At 38.0% G+C, this 21,051-nt stretch overlaps 1 protein-coding gene across 1 annotated transcript; it reads right to left on the bottom strand.

Moving 5' to 3' along the window:
• Positions 1-1,553: 1,553 nt before the first annotated feature.
• tbc1d19 (TBC1 domain family, member 19) lies at positions 1,554-19,653 on the bottom strand. Its single transcript, XM_074662399.1, has 21 exons — positions 19,432-19,653; positions 19,186-19,258; positions 19,035-19,080; positions 17,475-17,550; positions 17,249-17,323; positions 16,888-16,951; positions 13,706-13,752; positions 13,517-13,627; positions 12,915-12,987; positions 12,031-12,069; positions 9,893-10,005; positions 8,888-8,962; positions 8,725-8,787; positions 6,161-6,245; positions 5,970-6,014; positions 4,241-4,273; positions 4,028-4,137; positions 3,844-3,935; positions 3,348-3,463; positions 3,197-3,267; positions 1,554-2,302 (listed from the first exon to the last, which is right to left on the bottom strand). Exons 1-21 carry the CDS (start codon positions 19,525-19,527, stop codon positions 2,228-2,230), a joined length of 1,578 nt encoding a protein of 525 aa, XP_074518500.1. The 5' UTR covers positions 19,528-19,653; the 3' UTR covers positions 1,554-2,227.
• Positions 19,654-21,051: the final 1,398 nt, after the last annotated feature.

The following is a 21,051-nucleotide window of genomic DNA, read 5'->3' as shown; positions in this document are numbered from 1 at the left end:
ATAATGTTGAATCGAGTTGCAAAGCACCACCAGTGTCAAAAAGTTTTCCAAATACATGCCAAGTTCACCGCATCTTCACAAAATCTCTTTCAGAAATGTCCAATAGAACTCTTCCCCCTTGCAGTGCAACATCCCAGTCGCCAGGCGTGGCCCTTGATGAGCTACCTCTGTGTGACCGCAGTTGTCTCAGGTGGAGCAGACTCCTGGGAGGCCAGGGAAAGTACACGATGAAGGCCGTGGGAGTCCTACTTAACAGGTGGCAGATGAAGCAGGAACTGGGAGCAAGGGGAGAGACGAAAGAGAGGAGCAGCAGAATTCGATACGAGACCACAGAGGGGGGGCGGCGGGGAGAGAAGGCAGCCAACAACCAGGGAGTAACAGAGCAGATGCTACATGTGGGAGGAGGAGTAAGGGGTGGACGGTGGAGTCCATGAATGCTGAGAGCTGTCAGTTACTCTCTACAAATACAAAGATGGCTCACTGAGTACAGTCCTCTCAGTTCACATTCACATCTGGTCAAAACTTTAAGACAAGTTGAAAAATCACACAAATTAATATTTTGCACTGTAAGATCTTATGAAAGTTCTAGGTAGAGCTTCAAAAGATGAAAAAGGAGTGAGACCAAAAATGAATATGCAGTTTATTGCAAAGAAAAATTAAAGAATATAGTCTGTTAATGAACTTATTGAAAGTTTAAGACAACAGTTTTTAAAAGCCAAACTCTGCTCAAAAATATGGATTCTGTTGGGTATTTACTCTGTCATGACCTCCTGGTGGAAAAGGTTAAAAAGCTTTCTTTCTTTGTAAGTGGTCGGATTGTTGAGCTGCATAAGCCTCTCATATTGCTCCAAAAACACAACAAAATTTAAAGTAATCACAGGAATGGTAGAGGTACTAATTACTGAATACTTTTTTCAAACTTTTGTTTCTACTTTAGGGTATTTTGGGGGTTTGGAGCTGTCGCCTTAGACGCCACATGCGGCTGGGTATCTGGGAAAAACGCTTATATTTTTATACGTTTACACCTGTCATACACACGAAAAACTCCAGCCAAAGGAAAGATTTTGGAAAAGTCCGGTTTCATAGTTTTGTGTGGACGACGATTAACAGAGTTTTCGGTTCTCAAACATCAAAGGTCTTGAAAATACCCGGCTATGTGTGGACATGGCCTCAGTTTAACTGCTTTCAATAAATTTCTCACTCAAATTTTTTGAGTCTCATTCCTATTTTTCTTTCAACATTTTGAATCTTGACTTTGCAACTTTACAACAGTGCGAAAAGTTAATTCTTGCAGTTTTTCAACGGGCCTTCGATTATGATCAGATGTGTATTTACTTTCTCACAGAGAGAGAAATCAAACACTGATTCCAACCAAAAAACAAACACCCAGTCTGACCATTAAGCTTATTTCACTTTATGTATAAAAAGTGTTTCAAACATGCAGTACACAAAAACATGTTGGATGAAACCCTTGGCGTTGACTTACAAGCATTTTTAACAATAAAAAACAATGATTTGATTGCATTTCAATTAAAAGTGACATGTTTCAGTACAAAGTATGATACATTCAAGAATCCAATGCATAATTTAAGAATGACAAATAATTAAATAAAATAACATAAAAGTGGCACTGAAGGTGCTAAATGTTGATTAAGGTTGAGTTATATAAACTTTTTCTTCATAATTATTATAAATTATGTGTATACGCAGCAGTATAAGTTACATATTAAGCATCTTCCTATCAACACACCAGCGCTTCCAGTTGCTTTCTTCATCTGCAACAGCGTTATCGAATAGTGCAACAACAAGCAAGCGTGACATATCTAATTAGCACTTCATTAGCTGAGCTGTTGTTCTCTCATCGCTATACAATTAATGCTTCATGCAACGACTAATTCACTTCTCAGCTGATCCCAGAACTGCCGTGCAGATCGTGTTTCCTTCAGAGCATATGGCTTAAGGAGGAGGTTAGTTGAACCTTGCAGGTCTATACTTACATACTGTGTAATATCTTATAACATGATACAAGGGAGGCGCTGTTAGCGGTGCAGACGTGCTAAAAGGGGGTTTGGCTTTTTGAGGTGCAAGATGGAGAGGGTTGTGTTCATAGTTTAGTGTGTCTTCATCAGTATTATTAGTAGTGTTAGAGCGGCGTTGATAAGTTTCATTCTTGCAGAGTCTCAATAACCTCCTGGTGGTGGGATGTGGACCGCAGTTCCCATGCTCCTCAGATGGCGGTGGCAAACAGGAAGACCTGGATGAGCGGCATCACCTTCAGAGTTGAGAGGTCAGCGAGGACAGCCTGCCAAGAAAGAAACGCGAAATGTCATTCGTCATCAAAATCCACTCTCGTCCCAAGTGGAGCGGCCTTACCTTTCGTCCAGGAGCGGGGCTAAACCCCACCCGCCCCCTCGCTTCGCTTCCCTGGAGACATATTTCAGGATTTAAAAAAAGCCACACACACATGCATGATGATGATGATGATGCAGGATCCTTGGGAAGCGACAATCCTCGCTTAAGAGTACATCGCTCCCCCTGCTCTGTCCCTTTTGGGAGGGGTGGGAGATTAAATTTAGGGAGCCTATCGTGTTTAGAGAGGAGGTTTAAGATTTCAGTTCTAAATATAAAGATAAGGAGCAGTATATTATGATATCCCCTCCTCTGCTAAGGGTGGAGGGGGCAGGTGGTAAATGAGCAAGCGAATGGTGCCAGTTAGCATCCTGGAGGAGCGAGAGCGGGCAGGTCGCGCATCATGTGGTAGTTTAACCCCCTCACCCTCAGGGAAGGGGAGGGGAAGCAAGTCATGGGTTATATGATAGTGAGAGCATGGTATGGGTGTGGTATAGAGTGCAGGCATGCACAAGAGTTACATTACTCTTACTGTAATTATGTAACATGAGGGGGGGTGAGGATGTGCTCTGAAAGCTGAAATTCTAAGCATGGAAAGTGTGTTTTATAGATTTTGCAGCAGTGCACGAAAATCTTTCAGGGTGATAACTTTGTTTTGTTTGCAGACGACTTAGCGACTTCAAAAGTGTCCAGCAAGCCACTTTCTCAGACATGGGTTACTGGCACTGGCTGTGAGTCAACAGCTATTTACAGCCCTCCTGGGGTATGTAGGGGTACATGAAGAAGACTGAGAGAAGCATTTAAGACACACACACACATACAGGAGTCTAATGTGAGATGGACATACCTCAGCCGAGGCCAGTGATGTCACTTCCATCAGGTTCTCGGCGCGGAAGGCAAACACAGCAGCTGCGAGGACTGGAATCAAAAGGTGAAGTGGATTATGGGTGGAATAGTTGGAGAGTGGCTGTTACTCTAGCATCAAGGACAAATCTTACCTGCAACCACTTCCAACGAATCGTAGCCCAGGATCCGGTCCCAGAGAAGGAGCAGCTGGTCTGTGGACAGATAGCCTGAAAAGGCCCGAACCATCCACTTGAAGGCGATTCGCAACCTGAGGACAAACAATCCCATTAGAGCAAGGATCTGGATATCTACAAGGAGTCAAAAAAAACATTTTAAAGCTGGAAATTGATGATAAGGGTTGTATTTTTAATTAATTTTGCATAGCTTGTAATTCTTGTAAATGAACACTAGATGGCAGCAGCTTACAACTACAGGAACAGATGTAAATCTGTCTGCAGTGTTTGTAGCTTCAACTCCTTGATACAGAGATTTAACTCCAGAAAGTGAAATTTTAAACCTATTAAATGAACATATTGCTCATCTATGTTGCTTTTCTACTCTCAGTCACATTAATTATCGTCGAGTGACTCATGTACGCCTCTACACATCACAACAAAGGCTGGAGCATCAGGTGTTTGGCCTACTCACGGCTGCGCCCCAATCTCCCTGAGGTGGTAGAAGAGCTGAGGCAGGTGTGTCTGCAGCAGCCGCTCAAACTGCAGGCACAGAGACACAATACCCTGCAACGGCACACATGCACAGTGTGAAAAACACACGACGGCGAAGTATGCACATTTTATATCTTAGTGTTTTTGTGGAAACTCAGGCTCACCGAGTGAGAGGAGGAGATGGAGTGCAACCTGAAGAAGTATCGGATGTACATTTCCCGGAACACGCTGTACAGCTTGGACGGTTCGTTGTACAAGAAACACAAAGGTGCCACTGTAAAGCCACACACAAACACACACACTCCTTGTTGATGTGTTTGCTGCAGGGGTTTTTTTCCAAGTTCAACATGAGAAGTGAAGCTGTAAAGTATACTCACCATACATTGAAAAGCCGTGGAAAGGGATCACACCTGTTAGGATTCAATGGCACAGTCAGGACAAAGTATCAAAGATTTTTGTTGTTTAGACTCTAAAAAAACACAAATAACAAAAAAAAATGTTTAAATGAAAGAAAACACTGATTACTAAACTTTTGCTAGCTCTTACATTCATACTCTGAGCTAGCAACACACTGTTGTTGTATGATGATTAGTTATTGTATCAAAACTATTTCAGTCTATTAAAGCTGCCAATACAGATACTAGAATTAAAACTGGTATTCATATTGTTTTTTAATATCATGGGATACACATATTGAAAATGCATCAGTATTGGTATTTAAAGAAGGGGTACTTTGCTTTCCCATATTTTAAACATCGGTATAAAGTAAAAATGCTGGATGTTAATACTTAATTTGTGCAAACTTTCAAACTGCTTTACATTCAAATGTTGTAGAAATCCATGAATCTGTCAGTAAACAGCTCAAAAAACAGCCTGTTCTAATAACGAGATCTTAACGAGATCTTTGCCCATAGCTTTTCCTCCCTGATGGGCCAGATAAAGCTGGCCAATCAGAGTGAAGGAGGTTTGTGAAGCAGGGAGTCTAAGAGACAGTAACTTAAACAAAAGTTTCAGACAGAGGTCGGATTGAGAGTTTTCTAAAACAGTGGTTTTCAAAGTGGGGGTCGCGGCCCCCTGGAGGCCACCAGGCAGCACAAGGGGGGCCTCAGAAATTTGGAAAGAAGTAAAAAAAATAGAGTCTAATTATTTTTTCATTCATTTTATATCGTCAAGTTTACATTTATGTGTAGTTTTTTGTTGCTGTTGCTTTTTATAATCATTTGTCCTACAGCACGTAAAGTCCCGTAGTCATCAAGTTTTAATGTTTCCACATCAACCGTGCAGCTCGTGACAGCTGCAATTTTGGCATGACAATGTCAAAATCTGTGTTGACCTGGTGGTTTGCACCTTTTCTTGAGCTATCTATAAAACTGTTCTGAACTTTAAGGCTCTTCCCCTGTCTAACTACTAGCTACATGTAAAAAAGGAGGATCGACCACCTACTTTTGTGAACCTGGCTTTTGTTTGCTTATAATTTCATATTCTAAACAAATGTGATAATTATTGAAAGGTGAATAAAAGTTTTAAAAAAGTTGACATTTCTTTACATATTCGAAAACATTGTATGTTGGTTTCCAGAGTGGGTCCACAGCCAGAAGCAAATGCTGTTTGGGGGCCTTGGTAAAGTAAAGTTTGGGAACCCCTGCTCTAAAACACTACTGTAAGGGAAATAGGGGTGTTTTGAGCTGTATAACAGACAGTAAAAAACTTTTTTGAAAAAGCACAATACCCCACAATACCCCTCTTTAAACAAGATACCAATGTCAGTATCAGATTTTGGGTCTGGTACCAGTCTCGTTATAGGAGCACAGTTCTAATTTTGGGATAGGATATTCATACTGTTATCAAATCCTGGTGCAAATATTAGTAATAGTTTTAAGTATAAAGAATTTTTTATCGGAGCATGTTAGAAATATTTGTATCAGTTCGAATACCAATACTGATTCCATCACATCCCCATATGAGAAAGAAAATATCTGAATTGAAATGTTTAATAAACTCTCTGATAATAAAAGACAGGACAAGTAAGATCCTCATGCAAGTTCATGTGTTAGCCTCATTTACATGAACTCATATGATGTAAAAGTCAAACTGTTGCAGGCTTACCATTCGGGGGATACACAACTGCACATTCTTCATCTCCAACCTTTCCTGTGAACAGACACACTCCAGAAACTTAGTGTGGGCTTCCTCATCACGTCTATGATGTAAATTGTGCAGTCATATGTGTGTGAAAAGGTTGTGTAATGATGTGACGTGTCTGTAAGTGAGTATGAGTGTGTCTTTAATCATCTCACCCTGGATGTAGGATTTGGGCGGAGTGGCACTGTTGTATTTGAAGTGGTCCAGGACGGCCGTGTCCCGGGAGAAACAGAGTAACACCTGCAGAGACGTAGTTTGGGAGATTATGTGTACTTTCATTCTCAAAGATTGAAGATGAGGAGGAAAAGCAGCCAGGACGAAGTGAAGTAGATTGTGACAGATCCGGACATCATATCAAGTGGCAGCGGTTTCCATTTCCGTCTATTAATATAATATATAATTTCCATTTCCACTTCAGAAAAATTACATTTGGGTTGAGGGATAATGTATTATGGTCGAATGAGGATAAAGATCAGGACTATATTACTTGTCTTTACATGACCTTTATTGGTTTCGTTAGGTGAGAGAACAAGGTGGTCCTATTCCCCACCTAGTGTGTGACAGATTGCACACAGGAAGATACTCTATCAGGACAAAGTTGAACCCATGTTGTTCATCCCAAAATGTTTGTCAAAGAGGGTGTAAACAGGCTTCACACCCTTGACGTCAAAGCTCAGCGTGTGTTTTCTAGCCTGATTTCCTCTTTGATAACATCTGTAAATCCACCACGAGTGGATTCAGATTATCTATCAGTCAATACTGTCAGTGATCTCAGCACTTTGTTTTGCTACACCTGTGTTCTCAGGAGTTATGGTGACGTGTGAACAGGCCCTGAATACACTCGGTGATGAGGAGACAGAAGCGGGTTTATCAGATCATTGTAAATAGAGCAGTAAGTACAACAGAAGCTAATAATAACAGGTTGGTGTTTGATGTAGTCCAGGTTGAATCAGGGTAAAGAGGCGTTGGAATAAACAACTTTTGCCTCCATTGGTGCGAAACATTTGGGTCAGTCAGATAATTCATGTAGACTAAAAATTATCCTACAATTAGTGGCTGTAATATAAAGTAAATTATATTAATCATGAGAGCCATGACGTAATGTCAAATACTACCTTTTAAAATAAAAAAAAGTTTTTTTCTTCCTCAAAAATTCATTGAATAAAAAAGATTGTGGCCTTAATGATTGATGTTGCTTCACTGATTAATTTAGCTATTTTTTAACTGTTACTAAATGTATCGAATTACCTGATTTTTTTTTTTTCGTTTTGATCATATTTTTGTGTATTTGCTATGTTATTTGATCATTTTTTGTTGTTTATTTTAAACCATTGTTTTACATTTCTTTTACACTATTGTTCATTTAGCAAACACAGCTCTTTATTTCTATCTAAAGGTTAATTTTTTGATTGTTTTTTTTTTTTCATTTGTTTTGTGCTGTTCCTGTAATTTATTTTGCTGCCATTGGTTTTTTTTTATTAATTAATGATTTTATTGAATTTTTTCCTTTTTTTTCTTTACAAAAAAAGAAAAACACAAATAATATGAAGTATGACATAATCAACTAAATGAGTAATTATGTGAGTAATTGCAAACAAAAAATGACCAAACAAAACAAAAACAAAGAAAAAACATGTTGCATTTGTTCTTACATAATTATGACAGTACATTTGCCATGCCCCTCTAAATTAAATTTCTCCTTCATTCTGTTGTATGTAATAAAGTTGCCATCTTCAAATAAATCATGTACCTTGTCTCAGCCAGTGGTCCCAGTATATTGTCTGTTTACCAATTTTTTTAGGGTGCTGCCATTGTTTTTTCAAAATTTTGCAACGATTACTTTATTTGTTTATCTAAGCAACATTTCATTGCTTATACCATTGGAATTGTTTGTTTCAGTTTTGTGGATACTTCTGTTTCGTCTTGTGCTATCCATCCGTTATTTTTTGTTTTGTTTAGTTGATTTTTTTTTAATATTGGGTAAAATTTGTTTTGTGGCATTTTATTGTTGGTTTGTTTATTTGTACAATTCCCTTTCATGTTTATTTTGAATCTATGTATTTGTGAGTATTTGTGATCTGTTGTTATCTCGAGTGGGTAAATTTGACTTTATCTGCTCACCTTATATCAGAGAGGACAGGACAGTGGATAGAGCAGGAAATAGGCCAAGAGTGGTGAATGACATGCGGGAAACAGGCCACAGGCTGGATTTCAGCCTGATCCACCTGCTAGAGGGCAAACCTCATGGGATACGACTCAGACCCCGGCCATCTGCGCCCCATAAGCTCATTGGCTTTTAACATTTTCAGGAAGCTGATGGAGTCAGTTATGAAAAAACATCTAGCCAATGAATGCTAAAAAACAGGAAAATTGTGTGTTTTCTGTCAAAACACTTTCATAATTACTTTGGTGTTGAAACAATTTGAGTTAAGATTTCTTCTCATGGGTATGAAATGGCTTTTACCAATGTTTTTTTTTTTTTTTTAAATCTAAAACATTGAAAAAATTGTGGAAAATGAAGCAATTTTAATCTTCCATCAGAAACTACTTTCATTTTCAGTTCTCATCAGTACAGGAAATGATATGAAATGATACAAGGGAACAATACAGTGGTCGTTTTTTGAGTTAGATACAATTAAAAGAATAATTAGAGGCTGGAGCACAGGAAGAGAAAATTGTGACACATGAAGAACTGAAATGTGAGACAGAAGACGCCTACCTGATAGAGGAAATCTTCAAAGACAAAGTAGTAGTCGTCATTACTGGCTGTGAGCTTCACATCCTGAGGGGACAAGAAGTTAGAAAAACACTTAAATAGATTAAAACAGACATATTTTAAAATGATAATCTATCAGAGGATAGCTTTGTTTGTGAGTGATTACCTTATAGATAAGGTTGTCCACTAGGAGGTTATGCTGTATAACTCCGGCTCTGAGCTGTTCGTAATGCATCACGTCCTGTAACAACAAAAATCTGACTTATAAGATGAATACAGTAAAGACAAAATACACTGAGGGAAAGTTAAAATTAATTCCTTTGTTCTTTTTGAACACTGATAAATCAATATAATGAGAGCTGTTTTAAAGCAGAAGGATGATTACACTAACTAAATATTTACAACTTCATGTTTAAACTCAAACTCGTCTCCGCTTTGAGACAGATTCTCATAAAAGAACCAAAGCACAGACGCCTGAATGGACTGGATGGAGCAATAAAACCGTCTGCTGTGACAGTCCTGAAGCACCTTGGCAGTGAGAAGCGTTGAGGATGTGAGGAGAACAGAAACAGAGACGGTCATTTTGACAGCTGAAGGAGGACACTGTGAGAACATGGACAATGTCAGAGGAAGGGACCATGGGTAAGTTTGTGAAGTTTGATGTTTTTGCCAGAAAGAACAAACTGCAGGTTATGTAACTTTTTGATGTGTTTGCCTTTGAGGGACCCAGAGCTGTGCCAACATCCCAAGGGCCTGATAACTCTTCCTCAGAAATCAATCTGCCTGTCACAAGCTTGTTTTATGAACTTGGCAGCACTTTTCACACACACAGAGGCATCTGCTGTGTTAAGGCTAACTGTGCTACATCACTAGCTCTTAGTTATCTTGGCATTTGAACACAGCATGAGCTAGAACAAACAGCACAGTAAGAAGAGAAATATCTGCTGGGAATCAACAAGAGGCTGAAAAAGGACATGACTGCTAAGAGAGAAATGACTGCAGTTGATAACAGGCAGTTTGAGAATCAGTGCAGCTGTGTGTGTTCGTCGGCTTTATGACAAACACTGAGAGCTGACAGAAGCCACCAGCAGTGTGTGTGTGTGTGTGTGTGTGTGTGTGTGTGTGTGTGTGTGTGTGTGTGTGTGTGTGTGTGTGTGTGTGCATGAAGTACCTGAGGCTGGTTGGTAGAGTTAAGGATGAGGGCCCACAGGTCTGCACGGAGCCCAGTAGGGCAGCCCTGTCGGCTGTACTGCTGCGCTGCTGCACTGTCCTGCTCCACAAGCACTGGAACAAGAGGAGACTGAGGTTAGACTTAACTGTAACAAGAAGACAAAGATAAGAGCGAGTCTGAGACAAAGAAAAATTTTACTGAAAGAACAAAACTAGAGGGGATTTTAAAAAGTTAGCATTATAACTGGTTGAAACAGCAACGCTGCTTTTCAAAGCCTTGGTTTGAAAAAAAACCTCTCTTTATAATAATAATAATAATAATGCATTTTATTTATTTATTTATCACATGATGATGTCGTTGAAACATAGTTAGGCTAACTATTTGAGCTTTCCAGCTATTTATGCTAAGCTAGCCTGACCCCTTTCCAATCGAAGTGACATACCTAGGCTGGTTGAATCCCTATTTTCCCACATCTTTATGCTACATTAAGCTGACCCTAATGTAGCTGTAGCAATAACCAGGTATGCCAAATCTCTCAGTGCTATGTCTTAATGCAAAGCTAGGCTAACTTTGACAGACTACATTACAGATTATCTCTGTATGCTAAACTAGGGCCATTTCTAAAATGAGTTACCAACCCAGGCTTGTTGATTCCCACCTTTGTCATATCTTTATGCTTAGCTAACGCCAATCCTATTGCAGCAGTAGTGCTAGCCTGGCATGCTCCTCCTTTCTATGTTACATCTCTATGCTAAGCTAGGCTAACTGCCAACTTGCTGCAATGACATTGGAAAGTTCAATCATCCCTCGCTTTCCTACATATTACTCTAAGCTAGGCTAATGGTTTTGGAGTTTCTGCAATACGGGTATATTACCTTTTCATGCTAAGCTAGGCTAACCATCTTCTGGCAGAAGTGACTTTCCCAGGGTTGATCTCCCTCTTTTTATATGTCTAAATACTAAGCTAAGCTAAGTAGCTGTAGCAGTAGCCTGGTATGCTCACCCCCTGTGACATGTCTCCATGCTAAACTAGGCCAAAATTTATTTTTATTTTTTTAACAACAGACAGAAGACTTGAACTACTTTTCTCTTGCTGGGATAAATTAGCAAAGTAGCATGCTAATGCTACATTAATGCTAGTTTTTTTAATCACAGGTTTAATTTTTCAAACTGAATTATTTGCAGTTTGTCTGTAAAATCAATGGAATCAGTATCTCCTACAATCTGGGAGTTTTGCAAGTATTTTAGGATATTTTTATGTATTTTTCAAAAGGCAATTAGGGGAATGATGCGTAAAAATAGGCTACAAATAACAGAACTAAGGGTATGTCCACCAAATTCTGTCTTGATCCTGGTTTTCTGTTTAAATGACATGATCTGTTTTGTACTTCTAAATGGTTGACCTACATCATGACAGAATGTAAAAATCAGTATGTCACACAGGTTTTAATAAGGGAAGGAGGGGGCAGGGTAGTTTTGCTTATATGGGTTTCTGTTTCATGTTTTTCATTCTACCTTTACTGAAAACGTATAAATGTGGTATATTTATAGGTAGACACTCCTATTGTCCACATTGTGGTGGTCACTGCATGATTCTTATCTCTACTCTGCCCTGGATCTCTGACATTGCAATATCTAAAAACACAGAAGCCTTGACTTCAGGTGCCAGATTAGACATCATACACCTATAAATACAGCTTGTTTCTGTAACACTTATACATATACTCACATTTTTCTTCTTTTTTAATAGCAGTGCCTGAAATAAGTACTAAATCCCTTCTCTTATGTACAATTCTTTAAACACTGGTTCAGGATGGGTATTTTTAGCTTTTTTGATACTGATGTCTGGAATGAGATTCTTTTATGTAATAATAAACCATATTTCCAATGCTGGGAACAAAGTTTAAATATTGAGCAAAATACCTAAACACAAGATAGACCTAAGGATAGAAATGTAGATAATTCAAGTTCAACGGAGAAATGATACTGAAAACAGCATCAACAATGACCATATTTAACAAATACAACAGTAGACCTCTTTGTTACTTTCTGTTATGTTAGATTTATGTATATAAATTCTCTGATTGGATGATAAAGATAACAGAGAGGTACCCAAAAAACAAGAACCAAATACGTACCTTTTTTACCGATTTGTACATACTCGTTTTCAAACAGGTCTGTGGAGAAGGAAAATGTTATTGTCAGTAGTTATCTCACAGTGATTCAGTATTTTTCTAACTAATGTTATCTATTAGATTTACAAACACAGAGACGGCAGACACTGCACTATTTAAAGTCCAGACACCGCACTCTAACACTGTTAATACCTGTGTGTGTAACAAAGATACAGACTGAGAAAACCCAGACGGCAGAGTGGCACAGGAGACGAGCACAGGCTGATATCAGAGCACGGTGTTATTGTAAAGCATGAGACACCTCGCTCATCTGGTAAACACATTTATTTTAGAATATTCAGTTTTTAGCGTTGGTTAAAAAAGACAAGGTTTATATCCTGAAAGTGGGATTTTTTGTTGTTGTTGTTGAATGGAGCAAGCAAACCAAATAGAGCATGTTATTTCATAGGAGTCAGAAGTAAATCCCTTCCTTTAAGTCGTAATGCTAAGCTAATTGAATTTCATCTAACATGATTGGTCCATTTTTAGTTAAAAAAAAGTTTACACAATACGTACATGAATCTTTTTAAAATCAATCACGCTATCTTTTATTTATTTATTCATTTATTTTTTGGGCCACTGTGTTTGTGACTGTTCGGGCTCTATTTCCCATCACTCCTCTTACTATAACAAGCCTTGAATTAAATGTCATTTAGCTAATTTAGCTAAATTTAGCAAATGAAAACACATTTCACAGCTTCCAAAGACAATAAGGGAGGAACAAGAAAAACATAACTCTTAATCCTACGTACATTAAAGAAAGGATTAGTTATAAATGAAGTTTAACAAAAAGAAGTTTTTAATTGATTTTTTTATTTGATAGTATTTGTATAATTTTTTGTGGGTACCTGGACGGATGTGTGCATGATCATCAATCCCAAGCTGACCCGTGGTCAGGTTTAGCTCTGAGTAGGCCTGTCTCTGAAAGTCAAACAGAAAATAACATTACAAAACATGGGCATAGTCTTTGTGACATCATTCATATGTTTTCAATTGGGAGTTTTGAAGCCTATCGTCGGCAGAAGCCATATTGGAAATGCTGAATTCAACCTAGTTTTGTTCCAGTCAGGATGAGGTCTTTGCAGACAGCTACAGGATGCCTACCTGTCAGCTACATCAGCCACATGGGCAAAACTTTTAAGCTCAAGAACCCTGAAAATGATGAGTTGTAAAAAAAAAATAGCCTTACTCAAAACAGTGGGTGCTGATAGAGAAGTTAGCTACATTTTATAACCAGATCTGTAAACATTTTTGATGTAGTACCATTTTTTAAATGGGTGTCTATGTAGTTTCTTATGCTTTCTGAACCAGCCTCTAGTGGACTCTCGAAGAACTGCACTTTTAAGCACTTAGCATCATACTTTTAAACCTTAGCTTCCTGCAGACAGAAACACATAAATTCATACATTTAAGCTAACACTTCAACATTAAATTAACAGGAGTGCCCTACCAGCTGTGGGATGTCCCTGACGTTGAGGGGAACCTGGATGAGCCCCCAGTGGCTTCTGGCGCTCACGTCCTCGCTGCTGTCATGATTTGGGTTACGCAGGCTGATTAGCACCTGCATAAAGAATGAAGGTTTCTGTTTTTAGCTTAATTTACGATATAAAACACCCTGAGCTGTAAGAAGTCTGCTTACCTCGAGGAAGTCTTTGGGGGCATAGACGGGCCTGAAGCGGCTCAAATCTTAAAAGAAACAAAGGCGTCAGTGTGTATCCATAGCAAATGAAACAATTCCACAATGTCCACAATGCAGCTTCAGAAAAAGTCTACACTACATATAAAAATCAAACCATAAAGGCAAAATTTTTTAAAAAGTAAGGAGATTTGTGCTTGGTTGATTATTTTATATACATATTTAAGCTGTTTGGCATTGACAAAGAAGATTTTGCACATTCTGCTTTGGTACAACCTACATACTCAGCTCTGCCGCTCATCCAACAAATGAATGTTGCTTACAAATGTGTCACCATTACAAAAGGGAATAAACAGGCTTTACAACAGTATACGATTTGCTGCCAAGAGGCCACAAAGACACATCCTACCAAACATATAATGACTTACTTTTTGTGCTAAGTACAGATGGACTTCATTTTAAACATACTTTACAATGTGAGTGTGTAAAACGACTCAAGTGCGTCTGGAAAACTCAGAGGATGAGTTTTTTTTATGGGACTTCCTCCACCGTGTTCATACGCAGCAGTAAATTCAGGTTTAAAACAAGGGCACACTGAGGTTTGGACAGACGGAGGAGAGCTGCTTGTTATCGCAGCTCAGTCTACCCAGGAGTCTGGACAGCTTCTATATTCACAGACTTAAGTGTTTATAACCAGGGAACGGTACGTTCTAAATGTTATTATACGACTCTGGGCTGTGATATCATTGTTGGGACACAAGGTTACCATGCTCTTTGGAAATTTAGTGGGAAAGCCAGAGTAGTTGGTTTACAGCCAGCATTGAACTGAGGGAATGATTCCTTAGAAACACAATCTAATAATTACCATTTAAGTTTAATCTCTGGCAGAATCAAGCTCTTGTTTCACACCTAGGGTTCAAATGTTATGGAAATGTTGACATTTCACTTTCACATAGGACTAAAACAGTTCAAAGTGTCTGAACTATTGAATTTCTAAGCCAATCACAACAAGGGGCACAGCAGCTCAATCGGATATAAAAATAATAATCTCCACATGTTAATGTTTCCACACTCAATGTGGTATGTGAGTGATCCTGACCTTCAGGGCCTGTGTCTCCTACGGGGGCATTTTGCACTGGCAGTGTTTATTTTCGACATGAAACCAAAGCAGTTCTGAAATGCCCAAAATAGTTTTTATTGCTGTTGTTCTCTAAAATAATCAAACTTCCAATCCCTGAGGCTCTCATTTAAGGTCCCCTCTTCCTCAAAATCCAGCAGTAGCAAAACTTCTGAAATGAGCTTTTATGGCTAGAGTGGCAGAAAATCTAATCCCTGCAGTCACTTAGTGGTTAATTATATGCAATTATTCTTGTTTTTCTGGGTGAACATTTTCCAGATAGTGAAATTTTTATTAATTAAATTAAATATTAATCACACAGAGCAATTGATAACAGACTCTACGGTAACTGCAAAGGGACAGGGAAGTGTGGCAAAGTAGCTTTAATGATCTGTATGAGCTGAAGTATGTGTCACCAGAAACTGAATTTGAATAATTATGTTAAATTTGAAACGCTGAGTTGGAAAAATTTACATGAAAACTGAATTTGAGCATTATGATTTAAAATCAAATTCAGTATTTTGAAATGGAATTAATTTTTTGTGAAACTGTTTTCTGACCTACGTGGACATTCAAGTCCTGATTCTTCCTAAAACTCAAAAGTTCAATATTCAATACTCAACTCTCAAAAATTCAGATTTAGTTTTGAATAAAATGCCACCTCAGGGAGACACACTATGGGTCTGCAAGGTCAAGTAATAAAGTGTAGAATCACAGAATTTGGTTTTTTTTACTTAGTTGTGATTTTAGATAAGGCAACATATAGTCATTTATATGTTTTTTGATGTAATTGTTATTACAAAAGAAAACAAAATTTCAATCAGGTTAACTCACCAAATTCAGTTTTTTAAAGCAAGTATTTAAACTGCACAAATTCAACATTTTTCAAAATTCAGTTTCCAGAGGCTCATGTCTCAGACTTTAGATGAAAACGCTGAAATAAGGTGAAATGAATGCAACCAGCAAATTGCTATTGATTGACACAGACCTTTAACCCCTTGATAGCGTGTGTTGCAATTATGCGACATACCTGATTTGGCACATTGGATGACCTTTGCATCCCACTAATGCCGACTGATTCATATTCTACACTTGTCTCAATATTTTGGTCAGAGGTCGAACTTTAATTATACATATACACACACATACAGTTTGAAAGATGGCACTGATCATAGCAACATGCAGCAGCAGTATGTGTGAATGAATGGGTATCTTGTGTGGAGAACTGTGGTTTTAACCGGTATTCTTTAACTGGTTTTAACAAAGCAGCCGGTCTGAGAGTATGAGACAATGTGGACAAAAAAAGCAATTTTCAAAGCAGAAATTAACCTATTTACCGCCTGGTTCAAAAAACATCTCCCGTCTGAGTCGCTATTTTTTTCTAACGTGGTCGTTCAGAGGATATTAAGATCGCAAGCTCCCCCAATGAGAAGCGCAGCTGAGGGTCACGTGACGGCCGGCGCCCTATGGCTGTAGGCAAAGCTCTTGCCACTACCAATATGGCCGCTATAGCCGATCTGCTTCATTTTCCGTTTCAGAAACAGACGGGTGACGTCGGCGAGACTACGTCCATATTCTATACAGCCTATGGTTTTAACGCGCCAGTAGCACATGGTGACTTTATATTTATTGTGCTATACTTGTTTCTTATTTTAATGCTTTTTTTCTATCATGTCTGATTTTAAATATATGTTTTTAACTCCTGTAGCAATTCAAATTCCCCTTAGAGGACATTAAAGATGATCAATTTTATCTAATTTATATATATATATATATATATATATATATATATATAAATATAGTAAGTGGTATACACAAATTTACAATCTCTACTCATTTTAGCACTTGTAAATATGCAAATATACACAAAACAACCTTTTTTATACTGTAAATTATTTTTTTCAGACAGAAACCTAGAAAAGGTATCAGAAACTATTAAGACATATTTTTTCAGGTTATCTTGTTCAATAATATGTTAGGCTGACGTAAAACATTCCCCTGTTTGAGTGACACGTCAACACTAATTGTTTATAAGAGGCAGACCACTCAGAGCGTAATGTCTAGAGACCTGGTTCATCTGTGCCCATCTCATTCCATTTGTTGGCAAGCTCCTTCTGCTCCACTGCCGGCCTCTGGGGGCAGAAAGAACAGATTTATGTAGTTCACAGCCAAACAGAAGCAAACTTTGGTATGTTGAATGAAAATGCATGTTTATAATCAGTGTACAGCTGCAGGAGTTTCACAAGCTGTCTACAAACAGGGCTCAACTAGCTTTCGGCGATTTAACTTAACCACAGCCCAGTTAGCTTTGAGTCTGTATGATAATTACAGATTATGTAGGATAAATTATGGTAAAAGTATTTAAAAAATACAGTAAGGTTTTGCTTTAGTGAAATAAATCAACATTCGTTGATGTTGAATGTTTTTACCATGCGAGCCAGGGGCACCTCCAGCTCTGTGCTCATGCTGTTCAGGCTTTTGAGGACACGCTTCTCCCAACTGGCCTGTTAAAGAAAAAAACACTCACATTGAAGTATCTGGCTTCAAACAGGATGTTACAAATCTCTAGTTGATAAATAGAATAAAGCAGAAGCTACTACATGAGAAAGAAAAGGAAAGAGGAGGAGTGACAGAGATCGGAGCAGACAGACTGACCTGTGCCTTGCGCATGTAGGCCAGAGGCTCCTTGAGATGCTCGGGAGGAGCTGTGGGATGACTTGGGGGGAGCTGCCTGGAATAAAAGCGCAAAAGAAGAAAATGGGATGAGGAGGTACAGCAGATATATCAAATAAATTGTGTTTTCGTAGGAGTCAACGGTTTGCATGGAAGTGGCATATTTTGCTTTTTTTTGGACAGAGATTCACAAATGAAATCAAAAACAGACAGCTGTCAAACAAAAAGACAAATAAATGTCAAGGATTTTCTCTAAAACTCGCCGTCAGTCACCGCTGAGTCAGAGCAGAACTTTGTCCTCACTGAGCGTGCTCAGGGCAGACTGAGTGACTCAAGGTCTTCAACAAGATTCAACCTAATCTAAACACCTTTAAGAGCACACAGAGACGACTAATGGCCAAAGAGGTATTAGTCAGTGTTATAAGTCATGGTTTAAAAGCATCCCATGTTTCATCTGGAGCCTCGAGAGAGCAATGAAAGTGTCTCTCAAAGGGACAAAAAAAAAAAACACTTTCAAAGCTGTTTATTTAAGATGGAAGAGTTTTCCTGTTGAAAAAAAAAAGAAAAAATATGACCAGTTATAATCTTTTACACAGCTGTGAGATACTTGATTCTTATTTAGTGGTCAATACTATTTATTAGAGGTCTGTTATTTTCAGAGAACAAACATTTGTCATAAAAAAACACACTGATAGACAAAAAGTATGCCACCGGACCTCAGTGTCTTAATCGACAACATCAATGCTACATAGTGGTGTAACTAAAAGAGAAAACATTTTGGGACTTCTGTGATAACATCAAAGCGATAAAGCCTTTGTCATAGCTAGCTTGTTAGCTTAGCCACAACAGCAAGTCAGAAAGTCAGCATTACAGATAACATATCTCAAACATTGAAGCCTTTGCTTTGAGATATCACCTTAGGCACATAAAAATGACACTTTGTGGCATGCCATTGGCAACTTACAGACTACATTCAGTAGTAGGTATGTCTCCACTTTTTCATCTATAAAACAATATATAAAAGTAGTCTCTATGACATCACCTATTTGATTTCAATTCAGAGTTTTGAAGCCTGTCGTCAGAAGCAACCATATTGGAAACGCTGTTTTTGACAAAGCTTTGCACAAGCTAGGTGAGATTAAAAGGCAGCATTTAAACCTCTTTACAGGAAGCTACAAAGTGCCTGCCTGTTAGTCAAGTCGGCCATGCCCTTGCATGGGCAAAGCTCTAAATTTTAATAACTTTAATTAAAAAATAGCTTTAAAAAAAGCACTCACCCCCGTACAGTGTGTTTATCGTCACATTTATTTCTGTGTTTGATACACTACTTTGCTTCATTACACCAAGATACTCTCAGTAATGGGTCATCTTAGTCATTTTGGAAAACTTTAAGCTTCCTTTTGCATGGTTCCAATTTGTTCACTAATTTTATATTTTGAGTAAGCGGTTATCAATTTGAGAGTTGAATGCATCGTAAACAAATCATTTTATTAAATCAATTCTTATACAGGTGTGTGAACTGCTGTGTTGTATATAACTTACACATGCAGCTCCCTGTACACTGCATTCTGTAGCTTCCTTTCCCAGCCTGAAAAACAACAAAACGTGTTATTAATACTTCAGATATTAATTTAATATCTTTCTTACTTTAATGTTTTAATATGTTTGAAAATTAAGACGTGAACGTGCCCACCTGATGTTTTGAGAAAGCTGCGTACGTCATCTTTAAGGGACTCCAGTTTGATCTCTGGTTGATGTAAACAATCCTGAAACATTTGAGGAAGATAAAATTACCTGGGACAGTTTTTGAAAGAAGTGGCTTGTGATCTGTAATCTAGTGTTTGTGTTGAATAAAAGAAATAGAGGTGTTCGCGACACTGTTGAGATAAACAGAAGGCTCTGTATCGTTAGCCACATGCTAACCCCCTCACCAACTCACTTTGGCTTGTCTCTCTATCTGGGAGTGTAAATGACTTCCTTTCAGCCGCTGAACGATTTGAGCGATGGTCAGAGATAACTCGGTGCCCCCGTCCATCCTCCCCAGTGAAACTCGTCAACTTATTTCGTGTAAAATGGCTCCGGATGGTTCAGAGTACGATAGTAGCATCCAATGATGCAGCAGCCGCCCCCTGCAGAGGTTACTTAGCAACTGAGAGAGGACAGTCTGTGCGCGTGCAGGGGAAACAAAGGGCGGGAGCTTTGGTTCCTATGAGCAGACTTGTTTTGTCGAGATTTGTGATAAAATACTGTCCACTACAACTGCTTTTTATCGTAAAAATGTATCCTCCACGGTAAACATACGTCTAAACAACAGGTTTTTAATACGTTGAGTGTTTTTGCCAGATGATACAAGTTTTTAATCATAAAAACCACCATAAAACACTTCAAAAGTATAAAAATATATATTGATTCATCCTCATCTACTGGTATGTTTTCAACCGTCTTCATAATTCTGTTTTTTTTTTTTTTTTTTTTTTTTTTTTTAAACTCTGTTTCTATATTTTTTAGTGCTTTTGTTTGTCTTCAACCTTGATCCTATCCTTTTTTTATTTTTTATTTTATTTTATTTTTTTGTATTTTACCTATCTATAATAGCTAGTATTTAAAGCTTTGGCTTACTTTGACCTCTAAACTGTTTAAATAAATATATATCATTGCTTTAAGTGCACATTTGCCTCTACTTTACAGCCTTTTTATACATTTTCCCATTATTTTAAATATATCAACAAACTGTTTTTGTTTACCGTACAGTGCTTTGAACAGCATTTGGTTCGTATGAAAGGTGATATATACGTTTTTGTTTTTTGATTTGATTTTATTAATCCATGCAGAGATCCATGCAAAAAACGCAGAACTTTACAGGAAAAACATTGGAAAAAGAAATCAAACAAATATTTCGTTTTGTTTTTGTTTTTGTTTTTTTTTTACTTTGTTTTTCACAGTTAGTGTTCTCTAATTAATTGATTTTATCTTATTTTTTATCTATTTCTCCCATTTATTGGGATAAATATTAATAAACATGTATGTAAATACACAAGAGATAGCCAAAAGGCTAGTTTCCATCTGCTAGATGTTAGAATAGGATACACACTGTACACACTTGATTTAAATTTTCTCAATAGAATTGTATTTATAAAACAATAAAAAATAACTTCAACCCTACACCAGTAACTGCAGCTCACCATACAAATGACGCCAAAATACAGAAGCTGACATTATTCGGGGCTCTGAACGCAGCCTAACTCTCCACCCATCACAACAATTACAGCATGGTCAATGAAGCTCCATATTGCTGCTGACATGCTGACATGAGATGCCACAGCTGGCGATATCATGCTCTGAAGTGGGTCAGAAGGAACCACAGACACTGGAAGATATAGCCTACAGTGGATGCAGAAGATAACACTGAAGGCACAATTGTAAATATTGCAAAAATGCTCACCATATCTCCTATAGAGACATTTCTTCATTTTCAAGTCTGTTATGAACCATTATCTCAAATTTAGGCTAAGAATGTTTTTGATGATTCTTATGTCAGTGATGTTTTAAACCAGTTAAG

The sequence above is a fragment of the Halichoeres trimaculatus genome, unplaced genomic scaffold, assembly GCF_033239565.1.
Source record: "Halichoeres trimaculatus isolate MK-OKI-2021-1 unplaced genomic scaffold, fHalTri1.1 fHalTri1_scaffold_22, whole genome shotgun sequence".
Classification (NCBI taxonomy): Eukaryota; Metazoa; Chordata; class Actinopteri; order Labriformes; family Labridae; genus Halichoeres; species Halichoeres trimaculatus.
Note: the sequence above shows the minus strand (reverse complement) of the source record. Positions and strands in the feature narration are given on the sequence as shown.

Coding starts and splice junctions, on each gene's coding strand:
- tbc1d19 (XM_074662399.1), bottom strand. CDS start 19,527: ATGGACGGGGGCACCGAGTTATCTCTGACCATCGCTCAAATCGTTCAG. Junction 12,988..13,516: donor TCAGGGACATCCCACAGCTG/GTAGGGCACTCC, acceptor TTTGACTTTCAG/AGACAGGCCTACTCAGAGCT. Junction 8,963..9,892: donor ACTCTACCAACCAGCCTCAG/GTACTTCATGCA, acceptor TTGTTGTTACAG/GACGTGATGCATTACGAACA.